Below are 19,935 nucleotides of genomic sequence, written 5' to 3'. Positions count from 1 at the left end.
ACGATTTTTGTCCAGTCTCTTCCCGCATCTCCCACACCCCTTTCCCCCTCAAGAATAGTCAGTCCATTCCCTTTCTATGTCCCTGATTCTATTATAATCCCCAGTTCATTCTGTTCATCGGATTATTTATTCACTTGATTCTTAGATTCACTTGTTGATAGATGCATATTTGTTGTTCATAATTTGTATCTTTACCTTTTTCTTCCTCTTCCTCTTCTTAAAGGATACCTTTCAGCATTTCATATAATCCTGGTTTGGTGGTGATGAACTCCTTTAGCTTTTCCTTATCGGTGAAGCTCTTTATCTGACCTTCAATTCTGAATGATAGCTTTGCTGGATAAAGTAATCTTGGTTGTAGGTTCTTGGTATTCATCACTTTGAATATTTCTTGCCACTCCCTTCTGGCCTGCAAAGTTTCTGTTGAGAAATCAGCTGACAGTCGTATGGGTATTCCCTTGTAGGTAACTGAGTTTCTTTCTCTTGCTGTTTTTAAGATTCTCTCTTTATCTTTTGCTCTTGGCATTTTAATGATGATGTGTCTTGGTGTGGTCCTCTTTGGATTCCTTTTGTTTGGGGTTCTCCGCGCTTCTTGGACCTGTAAGTCCATTTCTTTCACCAGGTGGGGGAAGTTTTCTGTCATTATTTCTTCAAATAGGTTTTCAATATCTTGCTCTCTCTCATCTTCTGGCACCCCTATAATTCTGATGTTGGTACGCCTGAAGCTGTCCCAGAGGCTCCTTACACTATCCTCGCATTTTTGGATTCTTTTTTCATTTTGCTTTTCCGGTTGGGTGTTTTTTGCTTCCTCGCATTTCAAATCATTGACTTGATTCTTGCGCTCCTCTGTTCTGCTGTCAGGAGTCTGTATAATATTCTTTATTTCAGTCAGTGTATGCTTAATTTCTAGTTGGTTCCCCAATATAACATCGAGGGTCTCATTAGTTTTCTTGTAGATCTCATTAAGTTTATCGGCGGCTTCTAAACAGTTCTTGAGAGACCTTAAAAGTGTGGTTCTGAACTCAATATCCTCCAGACAATTTTGTCCTGTTTCTTTGTCTCCGCATTTTGTTATGCTTCCTTGGTGCACCCCCTAGTGGTCTTTGTTCGTGGTCTTATAGTTAAATCTTGATTGTTGTAGCTAATTCCAGGGAGGGTTTGACCTCCAGGCCAAGTGGCTATGAGAATCAGCTATGTCAGCAGTGAGAGAACTTCTGTCCTCTAGGGAGGTGCTAATCTGGCGTTTGCCTGAGGCTATCCGGCAAAAGCCTCTGTGCAGGGCTTGGGCGGGGCGGGTCGCACAGGATCAATAGGGTGGGCGGGAGAGAGCAGTTATGGCGGCTCTCAGTCCTGTCCCCAGGGGCTCTGCCTCTCTGAGTCCCAGCACCCGCTGCAAAGCTCGGAGAGAAACCTGCACTCACTCTGACCGAAGCCAGGCAGACCCGCTTCTCCCGTTTGAGTCTGGGTCCCTAAAGACTCGCCCGGATCTGGAGCTCAGAGTCTGCGACTCCCTCCCGATTGAAAACGCCAACCGCGCCCTCCGCCGCCAGCCCGCTCCGCGCACTCCGCACCTCAGAATTTGACTTCAGCACTGCGCCTCCTCTGAGTGTCCGTATGCGTTTCTCTTTCCTCCTAGTTGTAGGACTTCCACTCAGCCAGCTTTCCAGTGGTTTTGGGTGATGTCCGTTCCGTCTTTTAGTTTCACTTTTGAAGTAGTTGTTCAAAGCAGCAAACTCCGGAGTTAACCTATGCCGCCATCTTGGTTCTCTGTTCTAGACTCAAATGTGTGAGATTTATATTTTTGATATTTATTTTATATATTCAAATGCCATTTAACAAAGAAAAATCAACCAGAAAAATGAGTTCACGTGTCACCTCTGACACGCGTGTCATAGGTTCACCATCACTGTTCTATGGGTTTATTTTTAACTCAAGGGTACATGAGAGTACCTTTCCACTCAAACAAGAAGGTATAATGATATAACTGTCCTCCTACTTCAACATCACCATTATAATGTGATTGGTGTGTGTGTGTGTGTAGGAAATTTGGGGAGAGGGGACTCTTACCCATAATTCACTTTGTTGACGAATTCTACCAACAGTGTTAGCAAACATGATTCTAAGAGCTGACATGAAATGTATATTATTTGTAGCTGCTTGATCTGTTCAAGAAATTGCCCCCTCTTGATCCAAATATAAATAACCACTTCTTCGGGCCATTTTTTTTCTTAGAGGGGTGCTGGAAAAGATCAGAATGCTTGCACTGTACCATCTATCTCTACAATGAACTTCATTTCTATCAGCCAATCCCCTTCTGTGCCTGGGATCACTCCTGCAACTCGGGGGAGCGACCATGTTCCATTCAGCATTGTACCCAGGGTCTGGCACATGTATTGTTGAAATTTGTGGTAGCTCTTCTCCAAGTTGGCTGCCATTAGATTCTTTCCTCCTTGTATACACAGCCCATTCTCCCATGGAGAGGTAGAGTCTATTTTTCTCTCACCTTGAATCTGGTCTATGATTCCTTTAAACAATGGATTTGGAAAGAGTAACCACTCAGGCTGAGTCATAAGAAGCCTTGTAGTTTCCATTTGATTATCTTGGAGGGGGAAGCTACCTTGTCTCTCTGGGGGAAGCTAAATGCCATGTAAATAAAAGCCCACCTACCCTGAGAACTGCCATGCTATGAGGAAACCCAAGCTATCCATGTGAAGAGGTTCTCAACCCAGGCACCAGAAATGTGAGTAAAGAAACCTTCAGATGACACCAGCTTCTGGTGCCATATGATGACAATTGTATGAGGGACCCCAAGTGAGAACCAACTACGCAACTGAGACCATCAGCCCCCAGAACTCTGAGAGTAAAAATGTGTTGTTTTTAAGCCACTAAGTCTTGGGGTAGTTTGTTACACAGCGGTGGATAACCAGAACAGAACTCAATAAATATTTATTAAACAGAACATACAGTTCCACCAGCCCATCCTCAGAGACAGTACAGTTAAGCCGTGTCTCAGCCAGGTTACAAATAAATATTTATAAATATTCCTTGCAGAAGGATGACCTCAATGGAGTACTTATGCTCAGGATTAAATTTTCACTCTTTTGGTTGGTGAATTACTCCTGCAAAGACATTAGGAATCCTTCATTAAAGTCAGCTTTGCTAAATGGCATTCAGGTCCTGAATAGGCTTCTACACATTAGGATTTGTGTCTCCTATGTAGTGAGACCCCTTTTTTGCTTGCAACACTGCATATTATTTCATTTATTTTCATGTGATAATGGCTCATCTTGCTCTGAAATAGAACTTGAGGAGACCTATTATGCTAATAATAGTAATGTATCAAGAGGGATTAAAAGATATTGTCATCAAAGCTAGAAGTATTCATTTATCTGGAATGGGTAAGTAACTCACTCCCCGAAAAGAGTTTCTTCATCATTTTTTATCCTAAGACCAGGACTCAAGTCAGAAATAGAGAGACTGGTGGTTTCACCCAGGGTTCAAATCCACATTTGTGCTGAGAAATAAGAGTCATTGGCAAATGGGCACTTTTGCAAAAGCCATGCAGATTTTCCTAATTCTAAAGCCACAGTGTACAACTGTTTCCAAAAACACTTCCATCATATAATTTTCTAGTTTTCTCCATCCACTTAAATGCTCAATTTAATCACCAACAATTTGCAAGTGATGACAGTGATGGTGAAGAGTCCATGTGGGCTGGGACAGGAACAAGAAGTCTCTGGTGCCAGACAAGGGAAAGCAGTGTCTCCCCACCAAGGGGAACTCACTTTTACACCTCCCAGGGGCAGTTCGGTTTGGAGTGAACCATCCCCCCACACACACACACATACCAACAACATTATTGTCTATTGGCATTGTGTTATTATTGTGTGTTGGCATGTGTTATTATTCTGATCCCTTAGTTCCCGTGCAAAGGGATGGCTTTGAATGGATTTTTTCACCCAAGTATAAAATGTGACCATCAGAACCAGGGCCAGCCTGCCTGCTTTTCCCCTGGCAGAGTTACTGTCTGATTTCTCACATTCTTAAATGGGGTAGCCTTGAAAAAGGAACATGAGCAAAAGGTTCAGACAGGATGAATGACTTGGCCATGTGTGGTCTGTGTGGGCAGATCATAAGACAAGTGCAATCAACTCAGGAAGGCTTCTATCACCCAAGCAGGAAGCACTGGTGACAACAGGGGATACATGGAGGCCACACCATGGCAGTCACCGAACGCCAGGCTAGGGAGCTAGACAGCTCCCGAGGGCATCGGGAGCACAACCACCTGGGGGCTTGCTACAATGCTGATTCTGCACAATTGAGTCTGAGGAGAGAGCTAAGATTCTGTATTTCTAAGAAGTCCTCCAGTGACACCCATGCTGCTACACCACCCTTTGAGCAGCAAGACCATGGATTGTTCTTAGGCAAGTGAATAGCAGAGAAGTGCCCTCGGGACATTTAATACTAGTAAAATCCCCCCTCTGCCTGAGGCTGTGCCAAGTTTGCATGACTCAGTTCCTATAGGCAGCCTAGATAGTTCCTCTCACCCTGCTGTGACCTCCTCCAACTGGAGTCTGTAAGCAAACAGGATGCTGAACCCCAGCTGGGTGGAAAACAAGAGTGAATCCACAGGGTGCTGTCTACTGGGGCTACCGAATTCCCCCCTCCCCCCGCCCCGCTTCCTCACTGCCCACATTGAGCCCACCTGGCACACAGAGACACTCATCAGAATGTGCAGCACTCTGAAAATGCCCTATGTCACCTGGTGGGAATATATACCCTTTGTGCTTCCAGAAATAGAGCCCAAATTCCTCTTGTCTGTCTCTCTCTGTCTCTCTCTGTCTGTCTCTCTCTGTCTCTCTCTCTCTCTCTCTCTCTCTCTCTCTCTCTCTCTCTCACACACACACACACACACACACACACACACACACACACACACACCAATCCTGTGAACAATATCACTGAGGCCTATTACAGCAATGGCCAAGACATATATCTTTGCTCAGAGATATACATGGACAACTCTATACGTAACAATAGACTGGGTGTACAGATTGGCTGTCCAGAAGACATTTTTCTTCCACATCAGAAGTAGGATAAAGGTCTTTCAACTTCATCATTTAACTCTTTCTTGTCTCTCCTCCTTAGCCAGAAGATATTGGACAAGCACCAATAGTAAATGCCCCAGAAGGTGGAAAGGTTGACTTGGAAGCCTTCAGCCATTTTACAAAAATCATCACACCAGCAATTACCAGAGTGGTGGATTTTGCCAAAAAGTTGCCTATGTTTTGTGAGGTGAGGAAATGATTGTTTTTCTTCTGCATTTTTTTCATTGTAGTTCCATCAATTTCCAGGAATACTGAGTATTATTTATAATTTAATATTAACTAGTAGGGATAGTCCTATGAAAGTAATGTCAGTCCAAAATGAAAGTGCACCCTTTCATTTATACTTTCCCATCCTCTCTACTCAGTCATCATTCATTAGCTTCTCCATGTGAGGTTGATGAAGATCCTATTCATCCACCCAACTCCAGGCACAGGAAAAGATGATAGCAATACTTGCATTTATTCAGTACCTACAACGTCCTAGTTATCATGCTCAAGTTTGCCCACATTAAATACAATCCTTGTAACGGATCTGCAGGGTGGCTTTAATTAACCCCATTTCACAGATGGGGAACTCTGAGGTCAAAGTGATTAACTTATCTATATGTGGGGGCCATAGTTTGAGTCTTAATCTATATTCTTTTAACTATGTAGCCCAGCAACATGGCTGTGTGGTTGCCTTTTAACCCTCAAGAATAGAGGATGACCTTTACAGAGCAAAGATTTTAAGATCTCCTTAAGTCCTCCCTCTTTTCCTTATAAGCTCACCCTTTCTTGGCCCATCCTCAGGGCACCTTGAGGAGCTCACCTACCAGAGGTCATAGACTTGCCCTGTGGGACACTCATTCCTAACGTGAACAGTTCTGCCCTGTGGTAGCTGAGAGCATGGGATCTGCAGTCAACTGTATGGGCAAGAATTCTTGATGAGTTATTAAATGTCTTCAAACCTTGGTCATCTCATTTTTACATATATATATATATTTTAATTGATTTCAGAGAGGAAGGGAGAGGGAGAGAGAGATGGTAACATCAATGATGAGAGAGAATCATTGATCGGCTGCCTCCTACTTGCCCCCTACTGGGGATCGAGCCCACAAACTCGGGCATGTGCCCTTTACCGGAATCGAACCTGAGACCCTTCAGTCCACAGGCCAACACTCTATCCACTGAGCCAAACCAGCTAGGGCTAGTCATCTCATCTTTAATGAGAATCATAATAGGATCTACCTCTTAGAGGTGTTGAGAGGTTGACATGGGATAGTTAGTGCTTGGATAGTGTCTGGTCATAAGTATTCCATAATTTTAGCTGTTAATACTATTATTATTTCATTCATTACATTACCATCTTGCCTCTACCTTCTTTTTTGAATCAAGTGGGGTTATGTTTTCTGGAAATTTTTTCCTTTGAAAAACCCCATCAGGTGCCAATTTATTGATCTTCACATCCCCAAGGGGACCCAGAAAAATACCAGATAGAGAGAGCCACGTAGTGCTGTGAGTCACCCAAGCCACTGAGTGATACGTGAATCTAGTTTCACCCAGAAAGAAGCTGAGTTTCCTCACAGGGAATGACTCTGCCCCACCTTGGCTTCTAGCCCATTTGTGTTCTTGAGTTTGTAATAATGGGAGCCCAGACCTCAGACATGATGGAGACACTTCTCATTGCCTATTTCTGAGCCTCCCAGCTGAGAAGGATGCAGATTTCTGACCCCTAGATCCAGCTGAGAGTGTGCCTCCCTCTTACCCCAGCTGCACTGAGGTGGGGGCCGGTGAGTCCTGGAGAAGGAATCTGACTTATACCCATATTTGGTGTGGAGCGTTCATGCCTCTGACCATCTTTTTTTTTTTTAATTAACACTTATTAAGTTTTAGAGAATATTACAAAAATAATACATATTCATTGGAGATTTATACAGCATGATAAAGGTAAAGGTGCATGGTAATACCAATAAGAGATAAACTGCTGACATTTTGGAGCCTATTTTAGTCTATTTCAAATAAAATATGTACACACTAAATATATGTATATATACACACATATATATACACACACACACATATATATATAGTGTGTATAATATATATAATATTTTTATTATATATGTATTATATATATTTACACACACTAATATATATATACTTTCATTCTGCAGTAAAAGCTAAGCAATTTGAAATTATATGGTAAAGTAACTAGGTTGAGTTAGTAAAAAAAATATGAAATACCCAGTGTTTTAAATGTAAGTTAGTAGTATTACCTTTAGTTTTATATAATAAATTGAACTTTGGGTATTGCCAAGAGTATTTCCCAAAAAGAATTTGTACTTGCTTAATGAAGAGATAGAGATTATGTGTAATTTACATTTCCCTTGTTTATGGAAACCCAGTCCCATCCAGAGTACTTGAAAGAGTGTGTTCTCTTCTGTTGGCATTGGACTCCGACAGATAGAGCTTCAAATCGTGGCCTCGCTCACAAAACTTTCATGTGACCACCCCTTGCATGTTCCTCAACCTCTCAGTGCCTGGATTTCCACATCTATAGATAAAATTGGAAGCAAAATATGTACCTCACTGCACTGCTGTGAAAATTCAATAAGGTGGTGCACATAAATCTTGGTATGATGTCCAATTCATCAAAAACAAACAAAAATTCACAGTAATTAATAGTCTTTCAATCTATTTTGATAAGGGCATTTAATTAAATGTTCTCCCTATTCAAAAAATACAACTGATTTTTTTAATCATCTTTCTTAGCAAAATTCTTTTGTAAAGTTTGTTATTAATGTTATTACACTGTCACAAATCCTGATTCACTAAAGCAACCAAATTAGCTAAAAAAGAGATCGCCATATTGACAGAGAGATATAGCGTGTGGAGGAATTCTGGTGCCATAAGCACTGAGAATATAATCCTAGGAGCCAGAAGTCTGAATGCTGGCCTCACCTCACTCAATGGGTGACCTTGGGCCTTGTGGGTAATAGGCACCTGTAAGGGACTGTCTGACTCAGTGCTTTTGAAGAGACTCAAGGAACAAACTTGCTTCAGAAAACAAAGACAAGCACAGTTGCCAGCTAAGCATAGAGCGGCGGTTCTCAACCTGTGGGTCACGACCCCTTTGGGGGTCGAATGACCCTTTCACAGGGGTCGCCTAAGACCATCAGAAAACACATATATAATTACATATTGTTTTTGTGATTAATCACTCTGCTTTAATTATGTTCAATTTGTAACAATGAAATGGGGGGTCACCACAACATGAGGAACTGTATTAAAGGGTCGCGGCATTAGGAAGGTTGAGAACCACTGGCGTAGAGTCATCTGTTGATTACTGGAGCTATAAGTCAAAAGTGTTGGCAAATTTAACATAAACACAGCTCTCAAGCAGTTAGTTGGGTTATAATACAAACTCCAGAGTAAGGAGATATAAGCAGTTTCACTCAACTACTTAATACCAGTTGGAGGTCTGTATCTTATGCCAAAGAAATGCAAACTCCTGAGATTAAAGGCAGTGAAGATAATGACCAACTTGGAGTACAAATATATGGTTGTATTTGGAAAGTCTGGAGCCAAGTAGGAAGGGAAAAGCCACAAAGTCCACATGCTCAAAGAGTTTAGGACAAGTGTCTATCACAGGAAACCGTTATGATACCACATGTTGCTCTTGACTAACCTTTGTCCACTTGTTCTTTGCTGATGTGGGCTGGTTCTTTTCAGCTGCCATGTGAAGACCAGATAATCCTCCTCAAAGGCTGCTGCATGGAGATCATGTCCCTTCGCGCTGCTGTGCGCTATGACCCAGAAAGTGAGACTTTAACCCTGAACGGGGAGATGGCAGTGACACGGGGCCAGCTGAAAAATGGGGGTCTTGGGGTGGTGTCGGATGCCATCTTTGACCTGGGCATGTCGCTGTCTTCTTTCAACCTGGATGACACTGAAGTAGCTCTCCTTCAGGCGGTCCTGCTGATGTCTTCAGGTGAGTGTGCCCAGGCTCATTACTGGGTGTCAGGAGAGTTTGGGTGCTAATTCAAATCACCTGATGAGTTTTTAATTCCTCTTTAGCTTCAGAATTATAGCTCACTGGGGCCCTAGTCTTTTAGTAAAAATAAAACATAGCTTTTCTAAGAACTCCCTATGTGATCTTGAGGGAACCCCAGCTTCTCTGGGCTTCAGTATCCTTTAAAAATAAATTGAACTATATAAGTGGAATTATATTCCTGGAGAGGGGGGTCAAGGTAATCTTTTTACTGAGATTTCTGTGATACAAGGACAGTTTTGACTAATACGGAATCATAGTGAGGAAGTTATTTCTTTCTTATAGCTCCTAAATGTGGCAGAAAGAGAGATTCGGTTTGATGCTGGTCTGTCTTTAACACCTAATATTAGTTAACCTCCCTTTTAAAAAAAATCCTCACCTGAGGACATGCTAGAGAGAGGAAGGGGAGAAAGAGAAAAAGAAGGAAGACAGACAGACTGACTGACATCAATGTGAGAGAGATTGACTAGTTGCCTTCTGTATGCTCCCTAACTGGGGATAGAACCCACAATTCAGGCATGTGCCCAGACAGGGAATCGAACCAGCAACCTTTCAGTACATAGGATGGTGCTCAACCAACTGAGCCACTCTGGCCAGGCTAACCTCCCTTTTTAAGAAAGAGAGAGCAGATCTCAGGAACAGTTTTGAGCAACAATCTTTAGCTAAAATGTAAGGTTTTTGCCATGCATTTATTTCTGTGGTTATCATCTATTGTGGCAAATGGATTTTTAATTATATTTATTAGGGTGATGTCCTATATAATAAAACCCTAATATGCAAATCGACCAAAGAGCGGAACTAATGGCAGAACGGCCAGTCGCATTAGCGCACTGACCACCAGGGGGCAGATGCCCGACGCAGGAGCTGCTCCCTGGTGGTCAGTGCACTCCCACAGGGGGAGCGCTGCTCAACCAGACGCTGGGCTCACGCTGGCGAGTGCCACAGGGGTGGCCGGAGCCTCTCCCACCTCTGCCGCAGCAGTAAGGAGCTAGGGGTCCCAGACTGTGAGAGCCCCGGACTGAGAGAGGGTTGTCTGACTGCCAGCAAGGGGGCACAGGCAGGACTGAGGGACCCCTCCCCCCTGCCCCCCGCCCCAGTGAGTGCACTGGGCCTCTAATTGGTTAATAAAATTATATAGATTTTAGATGTGCATCATCTATATATTGTGTGTTCACCACCCCAAGTCAAGTCTCCATTAATCCCCCCTATACCCTCTTCTACCTCCAGCAAATGGATTTTTGTTTAATGAATAATATGAAGTTTCCTCTTTAGTGAGTCAATTTAACAGATTGAGTAAATAATCTCAGCAAGGTAGATAAAAGCAAGATCACATATGTGGGAATGGCAAAAATTGTGAGTGTAATTCCAAACTCTATCAAACACCGAACTGAATGATTCTTCCCATTTCTGCCTGCCTGACAGCCATGTGACATAATGACTGTAAAGTCTTCCCCACCTGAATGGCCTGGGCACTTTTCATTAATGCTGCCAGGCTTAGGAAAATGTTACAAAACACTTTACCTTTGGCCATTGACAGCTACACATCAGTGCTCCGAAGCTCCAGTTCCTCCTCAGAATCGTCTTCTAAGCCCCATTGCTTTGTTTGGCATTTCACTTACGCAAAACCTTAGGCCTTTTCTTCAAAGACCTTTCTAAGAGCTACTACGAGCTACCAAGTTCCTTGGTCCTACACCACTAACCAGAGAGCTAAAACGGAGGTGACCTGAAAGACATATCCTTGAGAAATTTTGTCTCAGATTGTTAAAAATAGTCCTTGACCTTTAAAAATGTTTCTCTTTTCATAAACAGGTTTAGTACAACTTGAGCATCATCCAAATGTCCTTTCATCTTTTTCTCCATCATTTATAGGACCACCTTATCTTTATGTCTCATCAAGAGGCAGAGTTTGATCCCACAAAACCCAGGTTATCCCTTTAAAGGAATACATCAGAGCAATATTGTGTTGAGTTTCTATTTGGATCAAAAATTAAAGGATCCGGTGGAGAATTCTTCTGGCACATTCAAAGGAAAAGAGAAGTCAGGGAACCAGGAGAGAGAGGGAGTGAGTAGATCTACAGAGTAGCAACATCAAATATGAAGGGGGGAAACAAAATAGGAATGCACAAATTGCAATTTGAGCTAAATATGGGATTCCAAACGCCCATGTATTTTTAGACCCAGAAAGGTGAGTTGAGCCATTAGCCCTGTTCTTTCCTTTCGGATTAAGCAGAACTTTACATAGATTTTTACTAATACAGATTATACGATCACTGGACAATTGGAGTGTGAATTTATATGACCGGAGCTACAAAAAGCAAGCTGAGGAGACCTGGGCAGTAGGGATAGGCTTTCTGGAGCTGTCTGAGGAATTCGTCCAGGTTTATAAATTACTTTTGTAATTCAAGTATTTGCAGCCTGGACATTCCACAGTCACCCAGCCCCCTTGTGACAGCGCTTTATCATTCTCGGGAAACTGCCTTGAGTTCCCTCCCACAGCAGTGGGGTGAGTGCCCGGTCCTTACATGCTCTTGGTCTCCTCTCGTTCCAACTCTGGATAGCTCACATCCCCTTTTCTTTTTGTTTTAACCCCCTACCGCACCCCCAACACAAGGCAGCTACAGGTGGAACTTTTACTAACGTATAAGGGAAGGGAAGGAGTGGTTCACCACAGCCTGACAAACAACTTAAATTGGGTGTTGTGCTTCCTTGTCGTCATGGGATTTTCTCATTGTCCAACACTCCTCCTTTGGCATCCAGGCCCCCTGTTCCCAACTTCCTTCTGTTCTGTGCATGTCCATGCTCATCCCCCTCTTTTTCCCGGGGAGCCACTGGAAACTCAAAACTGTTCCGTTGGTATGCTTCGTCTGTCAGCTCTCTAGGTGGGGTTCTCCTTCTAGACCCTGTGAGGAAGGTATTGCCATTCACACCCATGGAGCGGACTGTCTAAACCAGAGGTAATTAGCAGAACAAAGCATTGGTCCCCTTCATAGCAATTATGCCACGTTCTGGTATTTTAGTGCCCATGCCCCAGAGTTCATGTGGCACCCGTGCTCATTTCTAGGAGTTGGAAGGTCCTCAGATCTGCCCACTTTCGCATTAAAGGGAAGGCAGTCCCTCTCCTTCCCACCCTCTGAATTAACATCCATCTTCTTGCGCCCCCTCAGATCGCCCAGGGCTCGCCTGCGTTGAGAGAATAGAAAAATACCAAGATAGTTTCCTGCTGGCCTTTGAACACTATATCAATTACCGAAAACACCACGTGACACACTTTTGGCCAAAACTCCTGATGAAGGTGACAGACCTGCGGATGATTGGAGCCTGCCATGCCAGCCGCTTCCTGCACATGAAGGTGGAATGCCCCACGGAACTCTTTCCCCCGTTGTTCTTGGAAGTGTTTGAGGATTAGACTGGCTGACTTCCTTCTCATAATTCCTACAGCACTACTGGGTGTCATTTCATTCCATTGCCTAGATCTTTTTTGTTTGTTCCTTTGTTTCTTTGTGTTGGGAGGGATTGTAAAGGGAGCTAGTCCTTGGTGTAGACATGGATGAAATTGCCCCTTGAATGCGGGTACTTGCAACTATTGCATTTTGTTCTCCAGTCCTTTGATGTGAATGCTTTGATGTTTTTACAGCTAGGGAGGTGGGGTGGGGACCATCATTAATTCACCAGCACCAAGCCACCACCAGCTCCCATCTGTCCCTGGTCAGAGACTCAAGCAAGCAAAATGGCACAGCAGAAGACTAAAGAAGCCTTAAAACCAAGATCATGTGTTCGTCTTGATCCAAGTCGGATTTTTGCAGGACTCAAGTTAGCAGGACACAGACCATCTTTGGTTAGATGTGGCTTCCAGCTTTCTAAGGAAAGGTCTGGACAAGTTTTGTTTATTCTAAAGCATGCTGGCTTCAGCACTCTTCATTCTCTCCTGGAAGCCTAACTTGGAATGTATAGAAATATTTGTTCCCCAAAATCAGCTGTTCTTTCACTGGAATTTTTATAATCTTATGATTTAATTCAAGTTATTCAAGGCATGACTCAAAGCCATGCAGGTACTTGACTGATTGAGACCAACATGGAAAATCATTTTCTTCAGCCAGCTCAAAGAAATCAGAAATGTTTGTCAGTGACTCAAGAGTTTCCAAAAATTCACATATTATTACCTCATAGTAGGAAGGCTTCTTTACAGTTAAGGCTCAGAGAACGTTTCCATAGAAATTAGGCCTCTTTACAGTTGTCATTTTTCAATGACATCTAATCCATCCTTTCTCAAACTCCTAAAGTTATTAATCCTGATTGCATCTTTGCTGTGCTGACAACAGATTTCCCTATGGATTACATACTCTAATCAAGGAGAGAGAATGAGCTGAAAATGGAGTCTTGTGGAGGAATTTTGAGGAGAGCCCAGTGCAGTTACATTCCAAGTTGAAGGAAGCACAGTGATCTGAGAGCACTCTTCATGGACTGATGGTTTGAGGATGCTCCTTCTAGTCTTGAATCCTCAAGCTCTTTGCTCTACTCACAAAAATGTCTCCTAGCCCCCTCTTCCCTCTGACTCTGTGGCTTGACTATCTCTAAACAAACACTGGTCTAGCCACTGACGCTCTCTGTCCCTGTTAAAGAATTGCCCTAAGGGATATTCAACAGAAAATGCCCACAGATCATGTACAGGAACCCTCACTCACCTTCCCCACCTATGTCACCTCCCTGATAACAAACATTGGAGTAGCTTGTACCCAGAAAACAAATGGTGACATTGCCTCATCACTTCAGCGTCAGAAGATGGGCAAAGAATGTACCCATGCAATTGAATGTATCTCATTCTTCACTGGCATAGTAGACAAACACTATTTTTTAGCCTGCCTTGTACTGCCTTATCCTAGAAATCCTGGGGACAATAAGCCATATCAGTGAGATTTACCTAAAAACAAAGGAATGAAAGTCACTGTGAAAACCAAGTCAGATTTTTTTTTTTTTTTTTTTTAACTGGCCCAGAAGTCAGGGTGTCAGAGTTCTAATTTGTGCTCTGTCAACTGACAGATTTGTGACCTTGTTAGATTTGGGTCTTGGTTTTCTCACCTTGGGTCCTGATGAATAAGTCATAAACTCTAAATTCCTTCGAATCCTTAATACTCTACTAATTTCAGGGGAGAAAAATCTGGGTCTTTTGATAGTTTCCTTCATATTCAAATTTCTACCTTAATTAGACAAAAATTATGGCCCTCCTAACAGATACGGAAATATTTGGTATTGATTCAAAACAAGAATTTGACACACTACTTGTCAACTATGTAGAGAAAGGCAGGACGGCCCTGGAAACACAAGAGGAACGGCATTGAATATCCCAAGAGTGACTGGAAATAATCTGAGAGGAAATGTGTATGTTTAATGCACTGGAGCAATTACACTGGCTTCTAGAGGAAGGAAACCAGAACATCTCTGTGGAACTTGCTAACCATGTTTACACTTTCATTCTAGGTGAAGAGAATGAAAGTATAAACGTGAAGGTCTTGGGCAGACTACCTACTTTGACTATCTACAGAAAGTAAGGTTTAGTTCTCTCTGGACAGCCTCTAGCCAGACTCCTTAAGTTATTGCTTTATTAACATCTCAGCTCCCTCTGTTGACTCTGAAACATAACCCCTTAGTCACCTTCTAGCTCCAGGGTTAATTGAGCTTTGTGGCGTGGGGCAGATTTCCCTGAGAAGGCACAGAGAGGGAGGCAAGCAGGTGGGGTAGGGGAAGGTTCACAGACTCCTTGGGCATCAAGCCTTCCCGGGAAGTTCTCCTCAATCTGTTGGACAGAGATTCCCCCACATATTAGACACACCCAGATTCAAATATAAGTACAGGGCCTGATCTCAAGCGAAATTGGAATGCTTTGTGGATTAACCATGATTAGACATTGGCCAATGACACAGTGTATCTACAGTAATCCAGACAGCCCCAAGTACATTTACGTTTGATCCTCAGCCTCTTAAATGATTGCCTTAAACAGGCAAACCACTGATCTAGTACTCTTGTTTATGCTAAGGGTGACAAGCCTTAAGGCACTTCAGGTAGAAAGGAAAGGCTATGAGAACTCCAAGGATCGTGACCCGACTGGTCAAAGTAGCTCGTTTCTTCTGTAACTGATTGAGGAACTTCATGCATCTCAAGACTCCCATCTCATAAAACTCAGTTAGGAGGGATTTGCTCTGGATTTTTTTTAAAACACTTTTTTATACAGTCCAGACTGTCGAATCAAGTGTGAACCTGATCAAAACCCCTCACAGTGGGGAGACAGCCCAGTAGGGGAGGCCACCGTACAACTGGGATTCTTATTTATAAATCACTTAACTTTGGGGGATGAGTGAGGTGTGTGGGTATGTGTGTGTATATGTATATGTGTGTGTATATGTATGTGTGTGTGTGTGTGTGTGTGTTACCTTCAAGTGTACTTTGCTCTTCAACTTAGCTGTGCAGTATTTCCAGAAATAGTGAGAAAAGTAAGATCTTTTCCTCTTTATGATTCTGCTCAACACACCATGTGCCACCTCAGAGCTTTTTCTAGTCAGATGAGGCTCTGTCTTCTAGTCAGATGATGCCTCAGCCCAGCGCCGTGTCCCTCACCTGGGACCCAGTGACACCTCTTCGGTCTGCAGCGCTGTCTTCGGGGTGGACCACCAGGCTTGGCTCTGCGCCAGCAACGCCATTCTTGCGGCCCTTCCCTGAACAGGTGTGCAGGCCTTGGCCCCTCCTCAACACTAACCCCCCACCCCCACCCCAGACTCAGCCTCCACAGAACTGCTGAGCGCCCTCCTGGCATGTCATCGTCGTCGGTGATATATTCTTATTCTGTGGAACTCTAACCTGTCCGTGTCATATTGACCTTTTGCTGCATGAGTCAAATTATGAAATCAGTCTGATGGTTTTTGAAATGTAGCCAGCATTTGTAAGGCTAAACCTTTTTCATCAACTGAATTTAAGTGAGTCACCAAGCCGCCGTTCCTCTTCAAAAGGAGGAGTGCTCATGGACATTTGAATCTCTGCCCTTTCCAAAGGCTATGGCATCAGGTTCTCAAATAAGCTCGTAATTTTTCCTGTTATTTTAATAATATGGAAATAGTAGCATAGTGTTTCTTTTGATAGTGATAGACTATAATCCATATTTAAATTTTATAGAGAAGAAATTTTATTGTACTGTGATGTAGATATTTATTATCCAGGTAAGGATTTGCCCGGTGTGTATTTTTTACAATTGAAACGTTTTACTTTAATCTTAAAAAAAAAATACATTAAAAAGATGCGCAAAAAAAAAAAAAAGGACTAGGGGGGAAAAAGGTTTGGCCTTATCACAGAAGTTTTACTGTGCTGTATAAATGTTTGCAAATGCAAAAAGTGTGCATCTCCAGTGTGTGTCCACATTAATGAATGCCGCCTTCAAAAGCAATATCGTGCAGGTAAACGCTGTTTGTGGCTTTCTGTTGCACAGTTCAAACTGACCCACCTTATGCACAAGACAATCAAACGGAAATCTGTCCTCCTCAGGATTCAGATAATACTCAAGTAAATTACGGAGCACAATGTAAGACAAAGGAAGACTATTTAATTACACATGTACTGTCGAGACAGAAGATATCAGGGCATGAATAAGCTGGCATTGCCCCATTTTTCTTTGGGTTTTCCCAATTAACACACGTTTTCATTCAATTATAGAGCCAAATTGGATCTCTATGCTTTTTTCAGAGAAAACGCTTCTCTCCCCCCCACACACACACCCATCATGTTTTCATGCCCTGAGAATCAGAAAAATGCTACAGAATAGGAAGAGATTGACTGTCATCGGAAGGTCTATGTGTTGCAAACAGTGTTAAGTGATATTGCTAGATTGGTAATATTTTTTTCAGCCTAAAACTCTGTTGAAATCTGTGATCAAAATGTTTTAAACTATCCAAAAAGAAAATTTGTATATTTGGGAAAAACGGATTTTTACATAGCTTTTGTATGCAGATATTAAATTGTAATTATGAATATAGTGGGCATAGATAAAGTCATAAGCTTCAATTCTAAAAAAGAAAAAAAAAGCTTATAATGGATGTATTTTCCTGTCTCTTTCTTTAAATATTATGTTCTAACTAGGCCCAGTATTGCCTACTCTTCTCATCTCCACTGCTTCCAAAGGGAGGGAAACAGGGATAGAACAACATTTGTTTCATAAGCATCTACTAGAATAAGCAAATTTCCTTGGGAGGAGGGTATTGGGGGTGGGGGAGGGAAGAGAGAAGTAGAAGTCTCATGGGGGAGGGCCACAGAGATGGAATGAGGAGGAGGGAAGACTTAACTTTTTGTAGCTCAAAGACTATATTCATCTTATCTCAAAATGTCCAGAATATTATTAATGGAATTATATTAATATCACCTGTCAACATATATCTCAAACCCATTGCCCTGAACACATGTTAGGACTGTTTCTGTAATGACTGACAAAGAGGTAAGTCAAACTAGCTTAAGCCTAAAGGGAATTATTAACTGCAATATCTAGAGCAGTGGTTCTCCACTGTGGCTGCACATTAGAATCACCTGGGAATCTTTTTAAAATCCTGATTTCTGGGCCTCATCCTCCGGAAAGTCTGTTTCTTTGTTATGGGGTGGGGCCACAACATTAGTAACAAAGAAACAGACTTTCCGAAGGATGAGGCCCAGAAATCAGGATTTTAAAAAGATTCCCAGGTGATTCCAATGTGCAGCCAAGGTTGAGAACCACTGATCTAGAATGTGCAGTGGTAAGGTAGCTTCAGGCATGGCTGGATCTGGGTGCTCCCTCAGTATTGTCGGGAGGTGCCTCTTTTTATCTTTCTGTGCAGATTTTCCTCTGTAGAAATTCCTCTGTAAAAATCTTCATACAGATTTCATGCTCGCATAGCCTTTTACCTTAGGGTAGCCCCCCAGTAGCACTAAGATTAGCCTTAACAGCTTCAATCGTGGGGAGTTTCTTTGCCCCACAGTTCCAGTAAAAGTTGTGGGTCTAATCCTCATTGGCCCAAACTGGGTCATGTGCCCATTCTCGAGCCAATCCCTGTAAGGAGGACAGATTTATTAATTAGCTCTGAAATTGATCCTCTGAAATCCTGGAACTGGGTGGGGAAAAGAAGGATAATCGGCCCCATCTAAACTAAGGACTAAGAGTTGGGGCAGGGATAATTCCTCAAAGAAAATTCTAAGTTTTGCTACTGTAAGAAGTATGGAGGAAGAACAAGCAAGCAAAAGCAACAAATGTCCACACCAAAAGTTAAGTCTGAAAGCACGTCCGTTTTCAGAGCAGCAACGGAGTCTCCTTTACACAGAGGATGCTCAGCATGATTTGGCCAGGACATGAACCAAATAAACACTGTCCAAAGAAAGTGTCTAATTACATCCTACCTGGCTCATGAAAGAGGCAAGTCCAGGTAAGATGGAGCAAGCATGTCTTATTTCCTTGGGCTAGGTCAGTTCCAAGTACTCTTTTCTGAGTCCTCCCATTTTCTATTCAAAAGATTGTTAAAGCCCAGCCGGGTGTAGCTCAGCGGTTGAGCGTTGACCCAGGAACTGAGAGGTCACCGGTTCGATTCCCGGTCAGGGCACATGCCCAGGTTTCGGGCTCGATCCCCAGTGGGGGACTTGCAGGAGGCAGCTGATCAGTGATTCTCTCTCATCATTGATGTTTCTATCTCTTTCTCCCTCTCCCTTCCTCTCTGAAATCAATAAAAATATATTTAAAAAAAAAGATTGTGTAAAGCTTTTATATTTATCTCCTTTGTACATTATGTACATCTTAACCCTTATGAACACATTTCCTTCCCTAAGAAATTATTCATTTTCTATTGGAGAGTTTTATACATATATATTCCAGCCAGGTACAGTTCTGAACCCCTTTACACAACAAAGCCAACCCAAAATTAATGTGATATCTAATGGCTTTATTTGGGTCGTGGAGCTGGTATTATGTCACAAACCTGGACAATTCTAATCATCTAGAAGGAAGAGGAGCCAGAGGATAAATTCAATTGGCTTTCCCACCTCAAGATGGCAGCTCATCCTGGTTTCATATTTAGCTGCTCAAGGCACTTTAGCTTTGTAAATAAGTGGAGTTTTCATTAGGTTCATGTACATAAGTTCAGACACATTACATGTTGTTCAAACAAAAAAAAACAACAAAAAAAAAAACCTACTAGAACTACTGAAATGTAGAGTGTTATAGATACTCTTGGAGTGTATATCTCTAGGATCCATGGGCTACCTGACAAAAAATGGTCCATGTTATACTCTGAAAGCTAGAATCCATTTCTACCATATACTGATGGAATCGTAAATGAAGTCTGTGTCAGTAAAATGCTATTGCCTGCATCTTACACTAAAAGGAGAAGAGAGCCATCTTAGCCTGGGTTTCCCCAAAAAGCAGAGCTTATGTGCTACAGTTTTAGTAGGGATAGTAGCCCCCAAGGAAACAAGAGTGGAGGAGAAAGAGAATGAGGCAGAGGAGGAGAGAGGGTGAGCACAGGGTGCATTGCTAAGCTGGCCACACGAAGCACGGCTGAGCCCTCACTCATGCAAGGCCATCTTCTACGGCGCCAGGTGAATACTGCATCTCAGGATAATTCATAAGAATTTATCTGCTGGTTCTCATTTCCCATTATCAAAGCTGGGCTGACTTCCCTGTACTAAGTAGTGCATGCCTGGCCACAGAGGAGGCCCTATGGAGTCTCACACTTCAGAAGGAAAAGCAAGCCCCCAAGTGGGGAAAGTGGGTCTCCAATCCCACAGCTGGGCAGAGCCCATCTAGAC

General features: G+C 42.7%; 1 protein-coding gene across 5 annotated transcripts in view; it reads left to right on the top strand.

Moving 5' to 3' along the window:
- THRB (thyroid hormone receptor beta) overlaps positions 1 to 14,049 on the top strand; it is a gene marked incomplete at its 5' end in the record, with an annotated part of 280,575 nt that extends 266,526 nt beyond the window's left edge. For all 5 annotated transcript variants that reach the window (XM_081105803.1, XM_081105802.1, XM_081105804.1 and 2 more), the window contains 3 exons: positions 5,146 to 5,292; positions 8,817 to 9,075; positions 12,300 to 14,049. In XM_081105803.1, the coding sequence (XP_080961929.1) occupies positions 5,146 to 5,292; positions 8,817 to 9,075; positions 12,300 to 12,541 (648 nt within the window). In that variant the 3' untranslated portion in view covers positions 12,542 to 14,049. The remainder of the gene's footprint in view (positions 1 to 5,145; positions 5,293 to 8,816; positions 9,076 to 12,299) is intronic.
- Between the last annotated feature and the right edge of the window lie 5,886 nt (positions 14,050 to 19,935).

The sequence above is a fragment of the Myotis nattereri genome, assembly GCF_964212035.1.
Source record: "Myotis nattereri genome assembly, chromosome: 14".
Lineage (NCBI taxonomy): Eukaryota > Metazoa > Chordata > Mammalia > Chiroptera > Vespertilionidae > Myotis > Myotis nattereri.
The sequence above is the reverse complement of the archived record's forward strand: the minus strand, read 5'-3'. Positions and strand labels throughout refer to the sequence as shown.